A 16,015-nucleotide genomic window follows, 5' to 3' on the forward strand; every position below is an offset into this window, starting at 1 on the left:
TTTTTTGTCACTCCTCCCTCCATTTTGTGTTTTATTCCATGAAATGACCAATGTTATGTGATAAACTGGGGAAACAGTAAGAGTCACCATGGCAAGCACACCACCACTTGTTTTCTATCGTTCTCTCTGGGTCTAATGGTCTATTTTATTTATGTTTTTTGTTAGAGCAAATCTGGGATTTCTTGAGCCCTACCCTTACTTACTACAGCCTGACAGATAAACCTCCCAGAGCTGACCACAGACCAGTGCTTAGGTGCCCTTTGAAAAACTGAATTTGGTGACTGTTGAGACTGTAAAGATGGAAATACACAAAATGTTACTTATATATTAAAGGGTGAGACACAAAAGGTAGAAGAAAGGATGGGTTTTCTGGGGATGAATCTGAAAGAGATCAAATGTATCTCTATGGATATGAGAAAATCTGATGAGAAATCGTACTGTTTTCTTGTTGACCACTAGGTAGAGCTAATGGATAGCCAATGCATGCAATGATTTGATAGATCTTGACGCTTGATCGCCAGAAACTTCAGTAGGTCTAGCAACATTTTCTAATGAGTTGACTTTTATGTCTACATCTATGGGGTGTATAGACGTATCAGGAAAATGCAGGCCTAGGCTGATTAAATTGTATTGTTATGTTTTAGTGCAGTGTGTGCAGTGACACTAATTGAATTGGTTAGGCAATGAGAGGTAGATTTATAAAATCAAGGTAAAACGTGAACAAAAATAATTTTAAAGAAAATATTAGGTGTTGATGGGAGAGTCTACATGATCGTAACAATATTGCTTTTTTAAACTTGCTAATTCACTTCATGATTCCAGCATAGAAGGACACATTTGTCTGATACATCTGTGTTTGATGTGATGTTGAACATGCAACACTTCAAAAACCCAAGTTATACACAATTCTTCATAAATTAAAGACAGGTCCAAAAGTGCCTGGTAAAATGTTGCAATAAGTGCACAACCGCTATAATACAAGTTCTTCAAAATAGATTCTAAAAACATTATTATTTCATTACATTGACTCATTTTGTATTTATAGTTTGTACTTATGGGTAAGATGCCCTGTAGGACATAGTTACTGAAAGGAATGGACTCCTGGTATTGAGGTTGGTGAGCTAAATGTTCTCTAATTTCCACTCTTGCAGTGAGGGTTCATAGCAGGTGGTTTAAAGGTGATGAGTGTTGATTTAAGTAAAGATCCCTACAGACACCCCGAGTGGACGACTGGTCCATGAGTAGGTATTCAGAGTAAATCTGCATCATCTACAACTGTGAACCAGCAACCAATAAACTGTTGTGTGTTCTGTACAGACTGATGATCAAATTAAACAAAAAGAAAAGGTTTGAACTGACCCTAACCCACAACAACCAACCACACAAAATTAAGTCTTATTAATCTGTCTATAAGTGCCTTAAGCTTCGGTCACATCTTCAGGTTATAGCTTTATCTTATCACTCATTTTCTTTTTCTCATGTATTGCCTAATCGGAGAGTTAGCAATTCAAACCCAAATAGCTTGAAAAAAATCTACTAAGAAACTAACAAGAAGATCCCAGTTGGATTTTCAAGTGACATTCACTTATATTTTCTCAATCTGCAGTTATAAGCTTTTAAAATCATAAACTGAACAATACACAGATGCAAGTGGGCTAGGTTCGATCTAACAGAATATATGTACTGTATGTGTGTGTGTGTGTGTGTGCGCGCGCGTCTTGCGTCCCCTCCGCCTCTATCCTTTCCAACCTATCCAACTCATCCACCAGGATGGGGCAAAGCAAGGTAGAGGTGAAGAAAGATGAACACAACTCAAACAGATGAGTAAAAACCATCCCTCCATTTTTTTCAGCAGCGAGCCAGCTGTTCAAAAAAAGCTCTGGGTCACCATCTGTGTCTCTCTCTCTTGAAACCATGTTCTGTCCGTTAAAGTACGGTCCGGTATGGTAAAACACCACCGCGCAGCACAGCATCTGTTTCACCGGCTAGCCGTCCAGGGGCATGGCCTGTTCAAAGTCTGAGCCGAACAACTCCTTGTATAAGGGGGGGAAGTGAGCTCGCACAATGTCCGGGTACGTCGCCTTGAACGCTGTGAGCTTCTCTGTGTGCCGGCTGCACAGGGCCCGCAAGGTGGACACTTTACAAATTAACTGTGGAGAGGGATAGACAAAAAGAGAGGAAGATAGAGACGGAGAGGAAGAAAGAGAGAGAGAGAGACAGAGAGAGAGAGAGAGAGAGAGAGAGAGAGAGAGAGAGAGAGAGAGAGAGAGAGAGTAAGAAAAGGTGGCAGTGAGAAAAGTTAAAGTGACAGTGAGACAGAGAGACAATGAAAGAGAGAGGGAGGGTGAGAGAATAGTAAAGAGAAAGGTCATTGGGGATTCAGTTGTGATTGCAGAGCTGGCAAGCCCACATTTCCTTTTGATCAGAGAAGATGATGGAACCGACCCACAATTTAGTTCCCAGAGTGTGTATGCATGCGTGTGTATGCATGCGTGCATGCATGTGTGTACAAATGGCTTATGTTTACCTTTGTGAGTATGCCGTCTTCTCTGTTGTTCTTTTGAAGGATGTGTTGAAGTGCCAATTGAATCTTCTGTTGAAGCTTCTCAACCTTGACTTTCTCTTGGAGCCATGACCGATCTACACACACAACATCAAGAAGACTGCTATCAGCACAGCATGTCTTTCAACATGGATCTCCTTGACAGCATACACACCATATTATTGACTGTGTGTGCGCATGTGTATGTGTGTATGCATGTGTGTGTATGCGTGCATGATGTGTGTATGCATACATGTATGTTCATGTGTGTGTGTGTGTGTAGGTGTGAGGGTTTGTGTTCAAAATGTGTTTGTGCATTACAATATCTCATGTCTACCGACGTGACTGAAACAGAATGCATGCTGGGAGACGGGCCTACCTGCCGACATCAAAACGAATGCGGAGAACAAGGCGATCTCGTGCTCGGAGAGGTGCATCGCGCACATGTTCTTGGCAAACTCAAAGACGGAGCTGATCAAATCGTCACAACCTGTCAACAACACAGCCACACGCAGCACAGCAGAGGAGCAGATACGGGGGTCAGAATATCTGGTCTCTTAAGAGCTTGGGCAGAAGTGACAGAGGCATGGTAGCTAGCTGTGGAGACAATGCCTGATTTAAGAGTACAGTTCAATCAGTGTAATTATGTCTCGGTGGACTTGTGGTCAGAGTGAGTCAGGGGAGAGATCACTAATGTCTTCGTCTTTTATTAAATCAATGATGTAATAACTCGCTGAGGTACGTACATTACAAGGCATCATGAAAGGGATAGTTACAGTTTATGGGACGCGCATTTCATTTAAGATGCTTGTTGAGAAGTGCGTAGCCACTTTAATTTGATTTGACTCGAACAAACCTTGTACTGTCTTGTCCTAGAGGCCACCCTCTCCTCATTTCTTTTTTTCTTTGAATAATGTCTGGGCTAATTAGACACACACAAACACACAAGTGCAGCACACACACCCTAAGATAGGGTCTAGCAGGTTGACTCACCTAATGCTTTGAAGACATCTGGCCCTGCATACTTCCCGTCAAAGTAGACGGTGTTGTTCTGTGAGTCGAAGGCACGGCACATTCTGACAAACACCACCTCTAATGAACCTGCCAGAGAGAAATAACACTGTTTGTTGTTTGTTATCTGGTACGTGTGTGTGCATGCTCGCACACGTGAGTGCGTGCGTTTGAAGTCAGAGTAACTGCATTTAAGTGGGCGGTGAGATATAACATGATCCTGAATATCTGTACTTCAGCAAAATGTGTCTACTTTTACGTTTTCTGATTGTCGTTATGTGCATCGCTTACTAAGACAACCAAATCTAAGACAAACATGTATTGTGAGTCTAATGTCTATGACATGGTTGGGGTGTTTGGTCCAGACTAGACAGTAATTGGCTGCAATTTAATAAATATGCTACATAAGCCTTGATGCTATGATCTGAATGGGACCCTGCGAGTGCTTCCTGTGTAACTAACTGGAAATAGTATACAAAAATTATACTAATATACCATATAATATACAAACTAATTTGGGATATCTACTGTATGCCATACATTCTTCTGCCGTGCTTATGACATGTGACGTGTTGGATCCCTGTTCCTGCAGATACTACCCTTGTCACACCCTGTTCCTGCAGATACTACCCTTGTCACATCAGGATAAAGGGTTAGCGACGTGTGACAGAGTTTGTTACCTGCTTTCAGCAGCACAATCTGATCGTTCTGGCAGAGCTCCATGAAGCCGTCGATGCGCTTGGCGAACTCCACCACGTACTGGATGGCCTCTGTGATCTTGATGGCACACAGCTGCCACATGACCTCGCGGGACTGTCGTCAACAACAACAAGGACAAGATCAATGAATGAACAACGAGATAAAGGAAGCCCTACTATACAGTTCATATCAGAGTATATTCCTGTAGCTGTACAGAGTAGCCTAGCGTCCAGTACCTTGCTCTGGTAATTCTCCATCTCCTCCTGGAGGAAGGCCTGCCAGGTCATCTGCTGCAGCTCCTCTCTCAGGTACTGACACGTCTCCATGTGGGACTTGGAGATGTTCTGGGACAGGTTCTCTGTAACGCAACACAACACCCAGTTTAAACATGCTGGAACACACAGCTCCCAACACACGTCTAGTGCATTAAAGCTACAACAAACAGGACAACAAAGATTGTGCTTGACATTGCTGGCAGTAGTTGATATACAGCTCTTATCAACTGCTGTTGGTAAAATAATGATACCTGATACAACAATACATTTGAATGAGACAAACAAATGTTTTAACAAAGGATATACGCATTTGCTAAAGGGGAGGGGGAAAAGCATACCATTGTGATAAATGATTTTGTCAAAAAAAAGAAAAGAGAAAAGATTCTGTGAAACTCTTGGGAAGCAAAAAAATTGATTTCCCCCAACGCGTGCCCCTTTGGATCCCAATTGGCCCTAATTAACAGACAACTAATTACCACACGCACGTTTTAATGAGCTCCGAAGATGAGTTTTCAACCTCCTGCTATTTTAAACCACCTTTGGTGTCTGGTTTTGCCCCCATGGTTGTGCTGCATGCCTCTCTGTTCTTTTCTCTCGACTGCACCTCTCTTAGATCGTATCTCTCTCCCATCCCCCTCCCCCCTCTCTTATCCTCACTACCCCTCCTTTTTCCTCGCCTCATCTCTTCTCTTTCTTCCCTCTCATGCAAGCTCCTGTCCTCACCATCGTTATACCTCTTCTACCTTTATCTCAATCCCCCGATTCTCTATCCTTCCACTAACACCGCCCCCTAACCCCCCCCTCCCACACACACACAAACAAACAGACAAACAAACACACGCTCACCAAGCTCAGCCATGGACACCGTAGGAGACGTCTCTCCGTTTGTGAAGGAGCAGTAAGGGAAGAAGCCGTTAGCCGAGCCGTATTCACAGATGGGCTCGGGCTTGATCCCGTTGATGTCCAGCCCCGACTGGTCTGGGGAGGGCTGGATGTCCAGGTAGAACCCGCCCACGCCTCCTCCTCCGCCCCCGCCAGAGTCGCCCTTGGACGAGCCCAGGGAAGAGCTCCGCTCGGGGGTGTGCTGCTCGTCCATGTAGCCCCCCAGCTCGTCGTGGAGCTCGGTGAGGCCCGTGGAGGACGTGAGGCCGTAGGGGGGGGTGAGGGGCTCGGCCTCCCCTGGCGCCTGGCTGTGGAGGTGGGGGTGGCTGGTGTGGAGGTGGGACCCACCACTGTGGCCGTCCCTCTGCTGCTGCTGCTGCTGTTGGAGGCGGTGCTTCTGGACCTCCGCGTACAGGCTGTCGCGCTGCTTCTTGGACATGCGGCCAAACTTGACCGCTGTGGATTGGTACAGTGACAGTTACTTATGATTACATAATATGATTACAATGCAGCAGACTTTAAATGACTTTCAAATATATTTTCATTTCCTGGATCTGGATCGGATTGTATTAAATTCCAAGAAATTCCAGGCCGGAAAATCTGAATACTTCCTGACTAACAGGGTTTTCCATGATTGTGGGAACTCTAATAAGTCTACAGCACAGGTTAATCTCAGATATGAGCATGAGGTTGCATGCTCACCATCATCAGCCTGCAACCTGTTTGGACAACATCATGGTGTGTGTTGTGGGACCAGTGTGTCATGTGTCAGGAGGCATTGTCTGTACCCCAGGGACAGGTGGACCCATACACCCTGCTGACTGCTGCTGTGCGGTTAGTCAGCACATTTGTCATATAAATTAGTCATCCGGTAAGACAACTGCTCTTTTCCAAAAAGGGATGTTTACTCTAATGGCTGAGTGGGAAGGACAGGTTGCACTACCGCGTGAGAGAGGTACAGTCATGGTAGTGGTGGAAGACAGGTAAGGAGAGAGGGGATGGAGAAAGGGGAGGGGAAAACTGATTAAAAAAGCCACATCAATAGATTTAGAAGTGGTCGGGCCTTTACACCTCATGTGTGTGTCTGTGTCTGTGTGCATGCTGTCTGTGTGTGCTTTGTGTGTACAGGACGTCGCATACAGTGTGAGATGTGAGAGAGAGGAAACGGCTGAAGGGAATTCATAAGGCCTGGCCTGATTAGAGACTGCTGTGAGTCTCTGTGCCCTGTGAACTCCACAGCCTGTCTCTCTGTGGGTGGGCCCCTGTCACAGACCCTTCCAGAACAATATCACACCCATTCACCCACCGTAACTGAAACTACCACTTGCACAAAGTATAATAGAGGTAGAATACTAATCTTGGATTAGTATTCAGCTGGAGTGTTGCTACACCACTGATTACCCCAACATTGCATGGGCAGGCAAGTACTAACTATATGTCTTTTATTTGTGCTACAAATTTGCTAGGAAGAAGGCCTCACAGTCCACTTAAGACTCAAATCGGGTACCTCTGTACGACACCAAAACTGCCCTCCCTCAAAACCTTCACAAACACTCCCTTCCCTCTGGTACCCCCATCCACCCTCTGTGCTCCTTACTGTACGTACCATCTCGGGACATGCCCACCGCTAGGCATTTCTGCAGCCGGCAGTGCTGGCAGCGGTTGCGGCTGGTGCGGTCGATGAGACAGTTCTTCTGGCGCGGGCATGAGTAGGCAGCATTACTCTGCTGACTCCTCCTAAAGAAGCCCTGGGTGGAGGGGAGAGGGGGGTGGAAGGACAGAAGAGACAGAGCAAAATCATATTTTGAATTGATTTAACATGTTTCAAAAGAAAGTGCAAAAGAAAGGAAGTGGAGAAATGGAGGAGAAGCAATGGTTCAAATGAAAAATGATTGTTCAGAATCACCTCACACTTGGGACCCTCTCAATGAGAAAAACATCAAAGGAGTTCATCGCGACAATTCATTAACTACCCCTCACTGCTCTCATAGAACTGACGACGAGATGGCGGACTGAGAGTTATGAAATCAGATGCACAAATAATGAATCTCGTACCAACAAAATGCTTATATCTAGAAATTCCTTATGACCATATTAGGACAGAGACATGCCTTACTGCACATGTATCTCTTAATAAGCTGTTCATTTGATGTTTAATCACCAGTGAAAAGCTAACAGCTGTCTCAATGACACACTCTCTAAGCAGCTATTATCGTTGACAAGCTGAATCCTTTCAACAAAATTGTGTGATTTATAGTCGAGAATCGTGCTGCTGAACCCCCTAAACATTAAATGGCTCCCTGATTCTAATTAGCTTTAATGAGTGAAATTGTTCACATTTGTTTGACTAAGGGCCTATGGTCAGACAGAGAAAACTGCTTCATTGAGGGGAGTCTTAGCATTGTAAGACAAGCAAGGCAGTATGATGGAATGGTAAATCTAGTGCAGTGGTGGCAAACAGTGGTGTCTGAAATATCACACCCAATATAATCAGGATATTTGGTGTCAATGGAGTGAGGGTGGCGATCAACATCAAACCAGCCGTGTGTCCCCTTGGGATCAATCGAGTCACGAGAAACACGACAAAAACGCTGTGGACACCTCATCTTTTCAAGGCTCCCTTCAAACACAACTTTTCAGAGTCTGATGGCCAAAGGACTTCCCGTCTGTGGCGTGTGCTCACCTTGCATCCTTCGCAGGTGATCACGCCATAGTGGATCCCTGATGATTTATCTCCACAGATCTTGCAAGGGATTATTTCAATTTGAGCTGGAGAAAGAAAAGAAGAGAGGCAGAGAAAGAGGTGGTGAGAAATACACAGAGAGACAGAGGGAGCGAGGGAATGTAAAGAAGACGGAAAAAGAGGGTGCGAGAAAGACAGAGAAGAAAAAGTCAGTATTTCACTTTCAATTGTCCAATCCAATCCTCTCCTAGCTCAACAGCGTGATGTGAGGCACATCGCACTTACTGTTCTGAATTCAAGAGAGGAGGGGTGAGTGAGTGAGTGGGGGATGGGGATATGCATGCGTGTTTCCGTTCCTCCTGTACATACACATGCATGTACGAGAGGCTGGTCTGTTTGTTCATCCCTATTTATACTCTACACACCACCAACAGTGCATTGTGTTTGCACAACTCTTCTCCCATTGCTTCACTAATTTGTCCTGACATTCACTTAAAAGCCTTGGGCATGTTTTCTTACTTTTAGCTATGGACATGTTTCCAGTGTCATTGCATGGGGTAACCAGCAGATGGCAGTGCAGAACTTCAGAAGTCTATACTGTTTCAATGAGTGAGGGATGAGGCAATGATTAACAGTGGGTTAAGCAGCAGTCTGGGTCAATAAAGCAAATTAATGTCAAATACACAAATGCAAAAACAGAAATTAAATTCAGACATTCTTGAACACACCCCTCCGAATGCGTCCCTGTCTACAGAACTTGGTTGATAAAGTCTTCCCACAGTTTTAATAGTCGTTTTATTGTCCATAAATCAACATTATCTATAATTTAAGTGTCAGACTATAACAAAGTGTGATATTGATACTGGAAGCTTATTATTACTCAACTTGGCACTTCACGATGAGGTTGACTTAGGATCAAAGAACTTGGCAGAGTGGCTATTTGAATGAAAGCCATTTCCCTAAGTACTTGAGATCAGAGAGTAAATGTCTATTGACATACAGAGTCTCTAAAATAAAGTGCTTGACCTTTGCTTCACCATTTCAATGGTTCACACAGTGAGTTGCCAACATCAAATACACACACACACACACACACACACATACGCACACACACACACAATAGGCTACATAGCATAGCCTACACTACACTAACACACATGCAGAATAGCAAAATACATACACACACGTGCACAAGACTGCATCCCAGCTAGTCAGCTTCTGATGAGTCTTTATGCAGGCACTCAGAGCTAGATCAAAGCACAGCGTGCAGAGACTTATCACCCACACTGCTGTATGAACCAACTCAGGACAAACAATGCTGTTCCCTGTAAATATAGTTATGTGTCCCTGGTCCCTTCAAGAAAATGACCTATTTTTATAAATTCCACATGCTAGAATTAAGTCAAGTTGATAAAAACGTAATTCTACTGCTAAGAAAGCACATAAACCAAGAACTCCTAAACATAACAAACATTCAGAGGATAAAGGAGCACACGTTTCAATGTGACTTAATGAACCGACAGCACACAAGCTGCTAGACGACGACAGCAGAACTAGACCACTGTAGTTCTCTCACATGCTGACATCAGCAGACTACAACAACACATCAAGAACTTTGGTGGGCCTTTTATCTGTTGCCGTTTTTTAAAGAGAGCAATGTTCTAATTAGTTGTACTCTGCAAACGTCATTTGCCATCGATTCAAAATGCTACTTTGACAAATAATGCAATGTTGACAAATAAAGAAGGCGGCCCAACAAAAAAGAAAAAAGAATGCTGCTGCGTTGTTTACTATCTTGTCACCAGCGATTTGCGGTGGTGAGCAGATTAATGAAGTGGTAGCAGCACCTGAGGTTCTACCAGGGTTCCGCGTACGAGGCAAAATAATGTACACGGCATGTAGGTGTTTTGTGAAGCAGTTGAAAGATGTTTTTTGCCATCGCTGGTGATTTAATAGATAAGGTAAAGAAAGAACTGCCTCTCTGAAGCAAAATAATTGCTGCTCTAGCTTCTGATGTTAAATGCCATTTTGGATTAAATAGTTTGTTTCTATTGTTAGTGGCCTTTATACGTAATATGTTGGTGCTTCTGTTCAACATGCCCCCCCCATGCCATTATAAAAATGACTGAAAGTGAAGAATGCAGTTGAGGTTACATTGTCACACTTGATGGTGAATAAAAAAAGTGAAATAATTGTTGTTTAAAATGTTTTACCAATTCATAAGAATTTCAAGCTAGACGAAATACAGTAGTTATGAAGGTACCAGAAAAAGAATCAGAGTGTGAGGCATACTTTATATATGTATACACACACATAGCACTGTCCTTATATCATTTGTTTCAGGACGGGTTATTGTTGGCAAAACAAGATTTAGCTGGCTTCCACAAACACTGTTAACCTGAAGTAAACCCCTGTGTATCAGTAGAGAAATCAGCACTGTCTGCTGTAAGCAGAGAAAAAGAAAACAGGCGGAAGCAACAGACTGAGGAATAAAAGGAGAAAAAAAAAAACTGTCTACAAAGGTAGAGTGGCGGTCGGGAGAGGAGAAGACAAAAGCACTGGAGGCCTTTTGCGTTTGTCAGTTACATCCTGCCTTACTCATAGCTGTTTAACAGAGGCATAAAAGATGAAGAGCCAACACAGGAGGCTTTCACAGCAGCCGCAGTTCGCTCTGAGGATATATTAAAATTGTATAGGACTAACTTGGGATGTGTGTGTGAGCAGGGGAGTGCGGGTGACTGCATGCATGCCACAGCCATACATGAGCGCAAAGGAGCGTGTGTGTATGTGTGTGTGTGCGGCTCGGGAGATTTCACCAGGATTCCAGTCAGACAGACAAATGACCCAAGGCTGCTTTTGCTTCAATTTGTGCACTTATGTGTGTGGCCATTAATATTTCACTATATCTCCAGCAGCCATTGATGTACTCTACTGTACTGAATGCACTCCGGAATATTCCACAGACTCACCTAAAATGCTTTCTGACATTCCATGTGGGAAAGGGGGGTAGGAGTAGAACTCTCAGCCCTCCATGGACAGCTGTATGCCCACTGTGTGTGTATGTGCTTGTGTGTGTACACTGTGTGTGTGCGCACTGTTGTGTATGTGTGAATTGTTTGCAGGTAAAGGGTAATTAGACAGTAATATTTGTTGTTGTGCCATTTATTGACAAGCTTCCTGACTGGGAAGTGTGTTATGAGTTTTGGCTCATGAGATACACAAACCAACACGCACAAACCAACACACACACACACACACACACACACACACACACACACACACACACACACACACACACACACACACACACACACACACTGTATATACAGCATGTACATGCCGAAATCTACAGTATACACACAGTTGAGAAAGCATAGGACTCTTGAAATAAAGATGCACTCAGAAACACATGTTATCCAAGCATAAAAACTGCCACCAACACATGTTCATATGGATAGACACTACTGCTATGTGCACCCGACAAATTAACAAAAACAAATTTGTACAAAATGAGCCGTCAACATCCACAAAATCTCCCCGGTCAGCACATCCCCAACGGACTCCAACTCTCCAAGGATTCCTTCACTCTATCCTCTTTACCTTGAAACTGAGCCCGCTCAGAGGTATGACATTTCTTGAATAATTGGATTTGAATCATGTTAAAAACACATCTCTAGCAGAAGAACACAGGGCCAAGTCTTGGGAGGCTTCCTCCAGTTCACCAGGGACTAGAGGAAACACCCTATTCTGCAAAACTATCGTTCACTCACTGCTCTAATCACTATCCCGTCCTAAGACAGGATATCCTTGGAGCACCGTTATAGGTTACCGGTGCCATGTCCTTCAGAGTGAAACCATGATGGATCTGGACTGGATCTCTGCCAGAGATCAGCACATGTGCGGTGCTGTAGGGTCAGCTGTGCAATGGGGTTTGAGTATGGTTAGGGTTGAAGGGTGAAAAGAAGGTTGGAAGCAGACAGACGGACAGGAGGTTCCGGAATGAGGCTGCTCATTCAGATGGACGTTGCAGCGGGTCAGGGAAAGCAGCAGTGGCTACATTCTGGATGGTGCTTTCCAAACACATTAGCAGACTGAAGGACTAAGGACAGTGTCTAGGATTATATACTCAGTATTTCCAAACAATAAGGGACACATTATAACATGAAATCTAATTGCACATACTAAATTTCTAATCATTGAATAATTGAATTGAGAATCTATGAATCTTCCTTGCAGATCACAGAGAGATCTGATCATATGCCACAGCATTTTAGGGAAGCAAAACCAGAAACACACACACACACAGCCTTTAGTGTAGAGGGCTTGACTGGCTCAGTGCAGTGCAGTTTAAAATCCCACAGTCCCAAGGAAGAGGATTGACCATGTGACCCAGTGAATAGAGACCTTACAGGTTCTTCCTGGAGACCCAGTGAACCACAGCGAGCCCAGGATTATCTCCCCCAGTGAAGCTGTGCTGGTGAGTGTGTTCTTTGTGTGTGTGCGTCCACGTGTCTGAGTGTGTACACTATGCACAGTTCTGTGAAACTAAGCACACACAAATGCAATGTTTGGAGTTAGAATAAACCTCAAGCTGCCGTTTCCTCCTTGTTCATGGCAGACTGGGGTCAATGCCTTTCAATCCCCAAAGACACTGTCATTGAGATTCCTTGTGTGAATTATTTACTTAATGGAGGTTGAGAAATAATTGACAATGATTGGCAATGTTCAGTCTTGGACATTCACTGTACTGTACCACAGAACAATGCTAATTCCTTCAATTGGCAGTACAAGAGGTTCAAACCCAGTGTGAAAAGGTTCAAGACCTACTTGCTTATAAGTGAGCCCATTGTGATGTGTGTACCGCCACAAACAGGATAACGCGTGAAGTCTTATGATCTCATGAAACTGAGCAGACTGTATTGGTCTCCTCCCCTCGACCAAATCACATTGGCATGCTTCGTCAATGGAGCTAGTCTTCAAAGCTTTCCTAAGGTCAGCCTTAACTTCAAACTGCCGTAATTATTTCAAGAAATGTTTTGAGGTGTCTACATGGAAACCATGAGAACAAGCATGCAAGTGATTTTGGGGGGAAGACAAATCAAATTTGGACAAAAACATGTTGTTACATGAGCGAGGGCCACCCAATACTACACTTTCAGATGCTGGGTAGATAGCTGTGAAACCTGAGGTGTGCAACCTTTTACAGTCTTTCAGCAAAATGCCTCTCCCTATTGGTCATTAGAAAGGGCAAGCCACCTTTTCTAGCACCGTTCTGTCAGAGCTGAAGCCTCTATCTTTGTCTTTCCTCTGTCTTTCAGCTAGCAGCGCTACCTGACTGTGAGGAGCAGTGAGGAGGGGGGGGGGGGGGGGGGGGGGGAGACAGGCGACTCTGCTTTCCTGGGCAGCTTTGCCACGGAGCTTTCCATTCCCTCATCGTGCAAGTGCACTTGACTTTTTCTGCACTCTATGCAAAAGAAAGCCCAGGTGCGAGAGAGCCAGATAGTCTACACACAACCACTGTGTTCTTCAGAAGCCTCTCACAGAGTAACTGTGGTGGTGAGCTAGCCTGCCCTGCAGGGCAAAGCTAGAATGAGGAGCGTTAGCTGACATTAGCTGACTGTCAGCCACTGCAGGGTGTGGTGAAGTGCTACACAAACCAGGGGAGCTCTTTGGCTTTTTAGCTCTGAGCTGCACATATATAGCTGCAACTACACGACAGACTGCATTCGATCAAAACCTCAGAACAAGAATTTGACTTTTCCCCAATGTGTATACATATTGTCACATTGACCAATATCTTGATGGTCAGGCTTTAAAAAAATATATATAATAATGAAAAAAGGTTTTCTCATTACTTTATAATCTGTAACATTACGAATCAGTAAATAGTTTCAAAAACCACAAAACAGACACTACTGTGTATGCATTAAGCACAATGCTGAATGGGAGCCACCACCTTCTACATGCTTACATGTTTGCGGAGTCACAGTCCAAGGGTTGCCAAGTTCAATCTCTGCTTCCTGCATTGAAAAGTAAGAGTTTCTCCTCAGCAAGAATCACTGTTTTCACAACTCAGCAACCGTTTCAATGGCTTTGTTTGACATGCTAGGATTAAGCAATGGTACACCAAGCCTCCTTGGCTTTGCGTGGGCTGGAGGGACAGAGAGAGAGGAGAGAGAGAGAGACAGAGAGACAGAGAGAGAGAGAGAGAAGAGGAAGGAAGGAATAGCAGAGAAAACGAGGAAGTCAAACAGACTAAGGCAGAAAAAGACAGAACAAGAGACACGAAAAGACAGAGATGAAGCGAGGAATAAAAAGAGAGTGAGAGAGTAGGGTGTGGGAGAGGGGGGAAAGGGGGTTGCCTTTAAGCTACCTCTCAATGAACCTGCTTAGTGGGAGCCTGTGAAAGAGCGGCCCGGCTCTAATCCCGGGTAAATAAAGAAGTGCCAAGATTAATGATTACATAAACATATCCCAGAAGCCCGCGGGGGGATACTGCTCTACGTTCAGACCCTCCTGCCTAAGCGTAAGGCTCTTATGGTCAGCTGACCAACTTAACCCCCAATACTGTTACAGAGTAAACACCCACACCTTCATGTTGTAGGACAGCTTTCACAATCCTGGTTCTCGGGACCCACTGCCCTGCATGCTTTAGATGTTTCCCTCTTCCAACACACCTGGTTCAAATGACTGGGTCGTTAAAAGGCTTCTGCTGAGCTTGCTAACGACCCATTCAATTGAACCAGGTGTGTTGGAAGAGGGAAACACCTAAAACATGCAGGGCAGTGGATCCTGAGGACCAGGATTGGGAATGGCTGTTTCAGGAGATGGTCAGAATGTTCCATTATAAACATCATGGCACTGTGTGTGTTTATGTGTTTTTTTTGTCATGGGGAAATTGGACATTAAGTGGAAAAGCATCACCCTGGCCACAAAACCTTATAATTTGTGAAGCTGAAAAATGTGTACTAGGTTTGTAGCGGAACATAACATCACACCTGTTAATAATCAGATCCAAAGCTATGTCGTATACATATATTACCTCAAGCATATTCAGAAACATAACATACATCTATTAAGTTTATTATATGGATGTCAACAGTAGAACAACATTAGTCATATAATGGCACATGATCGTTTTCAATAAATCACTCTTTACAACTCAGTGGAAATGATTACGGCACCATATGTGGATTGAGATATTATTGGGTCTATGTCATTACACTCCATGGTGGTGCACTTTAGCTAGAAAGCCATAGAGACAGATATAGAGTTGAATGGATGTAGGGTGGGGGAGGGGAGGAAGAGACAGACAGAGAGAGACCAGAGTGGAGGCAGAGTGAGCAGCGTTCTGCCCCCACTGCTCGGTCCAGACAGAGGCACTAAGAGAGGGTCTCTCCAGGATAGCCCTATTGGAAATGAACAGGAAATACACATTAATTTAATGAAGGGTGGTGAAGGAAGAAACCTCTAGGACCCCTGGGGCAAATCCCTTATGAGGAGATGGAGAGAGGGAGGGGGAGGAGGGATGAATACAAGTATGGGTGAAAAAGATAGAGAGATCAGCAACAAGAAGAGGGGGGGAGATTGAAAGAGGACCCTGAAGAGGCAATGAGGGAGACAGAGAGAGAAAGAGAGAGATGGGAAAGAAAGAGAGAGATGGGAAAGAAAGAGAGAGATGGGAAAGAAAGAGAGAGATGGGAAAGAAAGAGAGAGATGGGAAAGAAAGAGAGAGATGGGAATGAAAGAGAGAGATGGGAAAGAAAGAGAGAGATGGGAAAGAAAGAGAGAGATGGGAAAGAAAGAGAGAGATGGGAAAGAAAGAGAGAGATGGGAAAGAAAGAGAGAGATGGGAAAGAAAGAGAGAGATGGGAAAGAAAGAGAGAGATGGGAAAGAAAGAGAGAGATGGGAAAGAAAGAGAG

The 16,015-nt window shown here is 44.2% G+C and overlaps 1 protein-coding gene across 4 annotated transcripts in view; it reads right to left on the minus strand.

Annotated features, from left to right (window-relative positions):
* LOC124482164 (nuclear receptor ROR-alpha A-like) overlaps positions 1-16,015 on the minus strand; it is a 102,947-nt gene continuing 86,932 nt past the window's right edge. For 3 of the 4 annotated variants that reach the window (XM_047042556.1, XM_047042555.1, XM_047042558.1), the window contains 9 exons: positions 8,093-8,178; positions 7,016-7,157; positions 5,374-5,865; positions 4,489-4,610; positions 4,234-4,366; positions 3,536-3,643; positions 2,922-3,032; positions 2,528-2,640; positions 1-2,150 (listed from right to left, as the gene is read on the minus strand). In XM_047042556.1, the coding sequence (XP_046898512.1) occupies positions 1,986-2,150; positions 2,528-2,640; positions 2,922-3,032; positions 3,536-3,643; positions 4,234-4,366; positions 4,489-4,610; positions 5,374-5,865; positions 7,016-7,157; positions 8,093-8,178 (1,472 nt within the window). In that variant the 3' untranslated portion in view covers positions 1-1,985. Of the gene's footprint in view, positions 2,151-2,527; positions 2,641-2,921; positions 3,033-3,535; positions 3,644-4,233; positions 4,367-4,488; positions 4,611-5,373; positions 5,866-7,015; positions 7,158-8,092; positions 8,179-14,063; positions 14,750-16,015 lie in introns of those variants that run through there. The other variant, XM_047042557.1, reaches the window with a different exon arrangement.

This window comes from Hypomesus transpacificus, chromosome 19, assembly GCF_021917145.1.
Source record: "Hypomesus transpacificus isolate Combined female chromosome 19, fHypTra1, whole genome shotgun sequence".
Lineage (NCBI taxonomy): Eukaryota > Metazoa > Chordata > Actinopteri > Osmeriformes > Osmeridae > Hypomesus > Hypomesus transpacificus.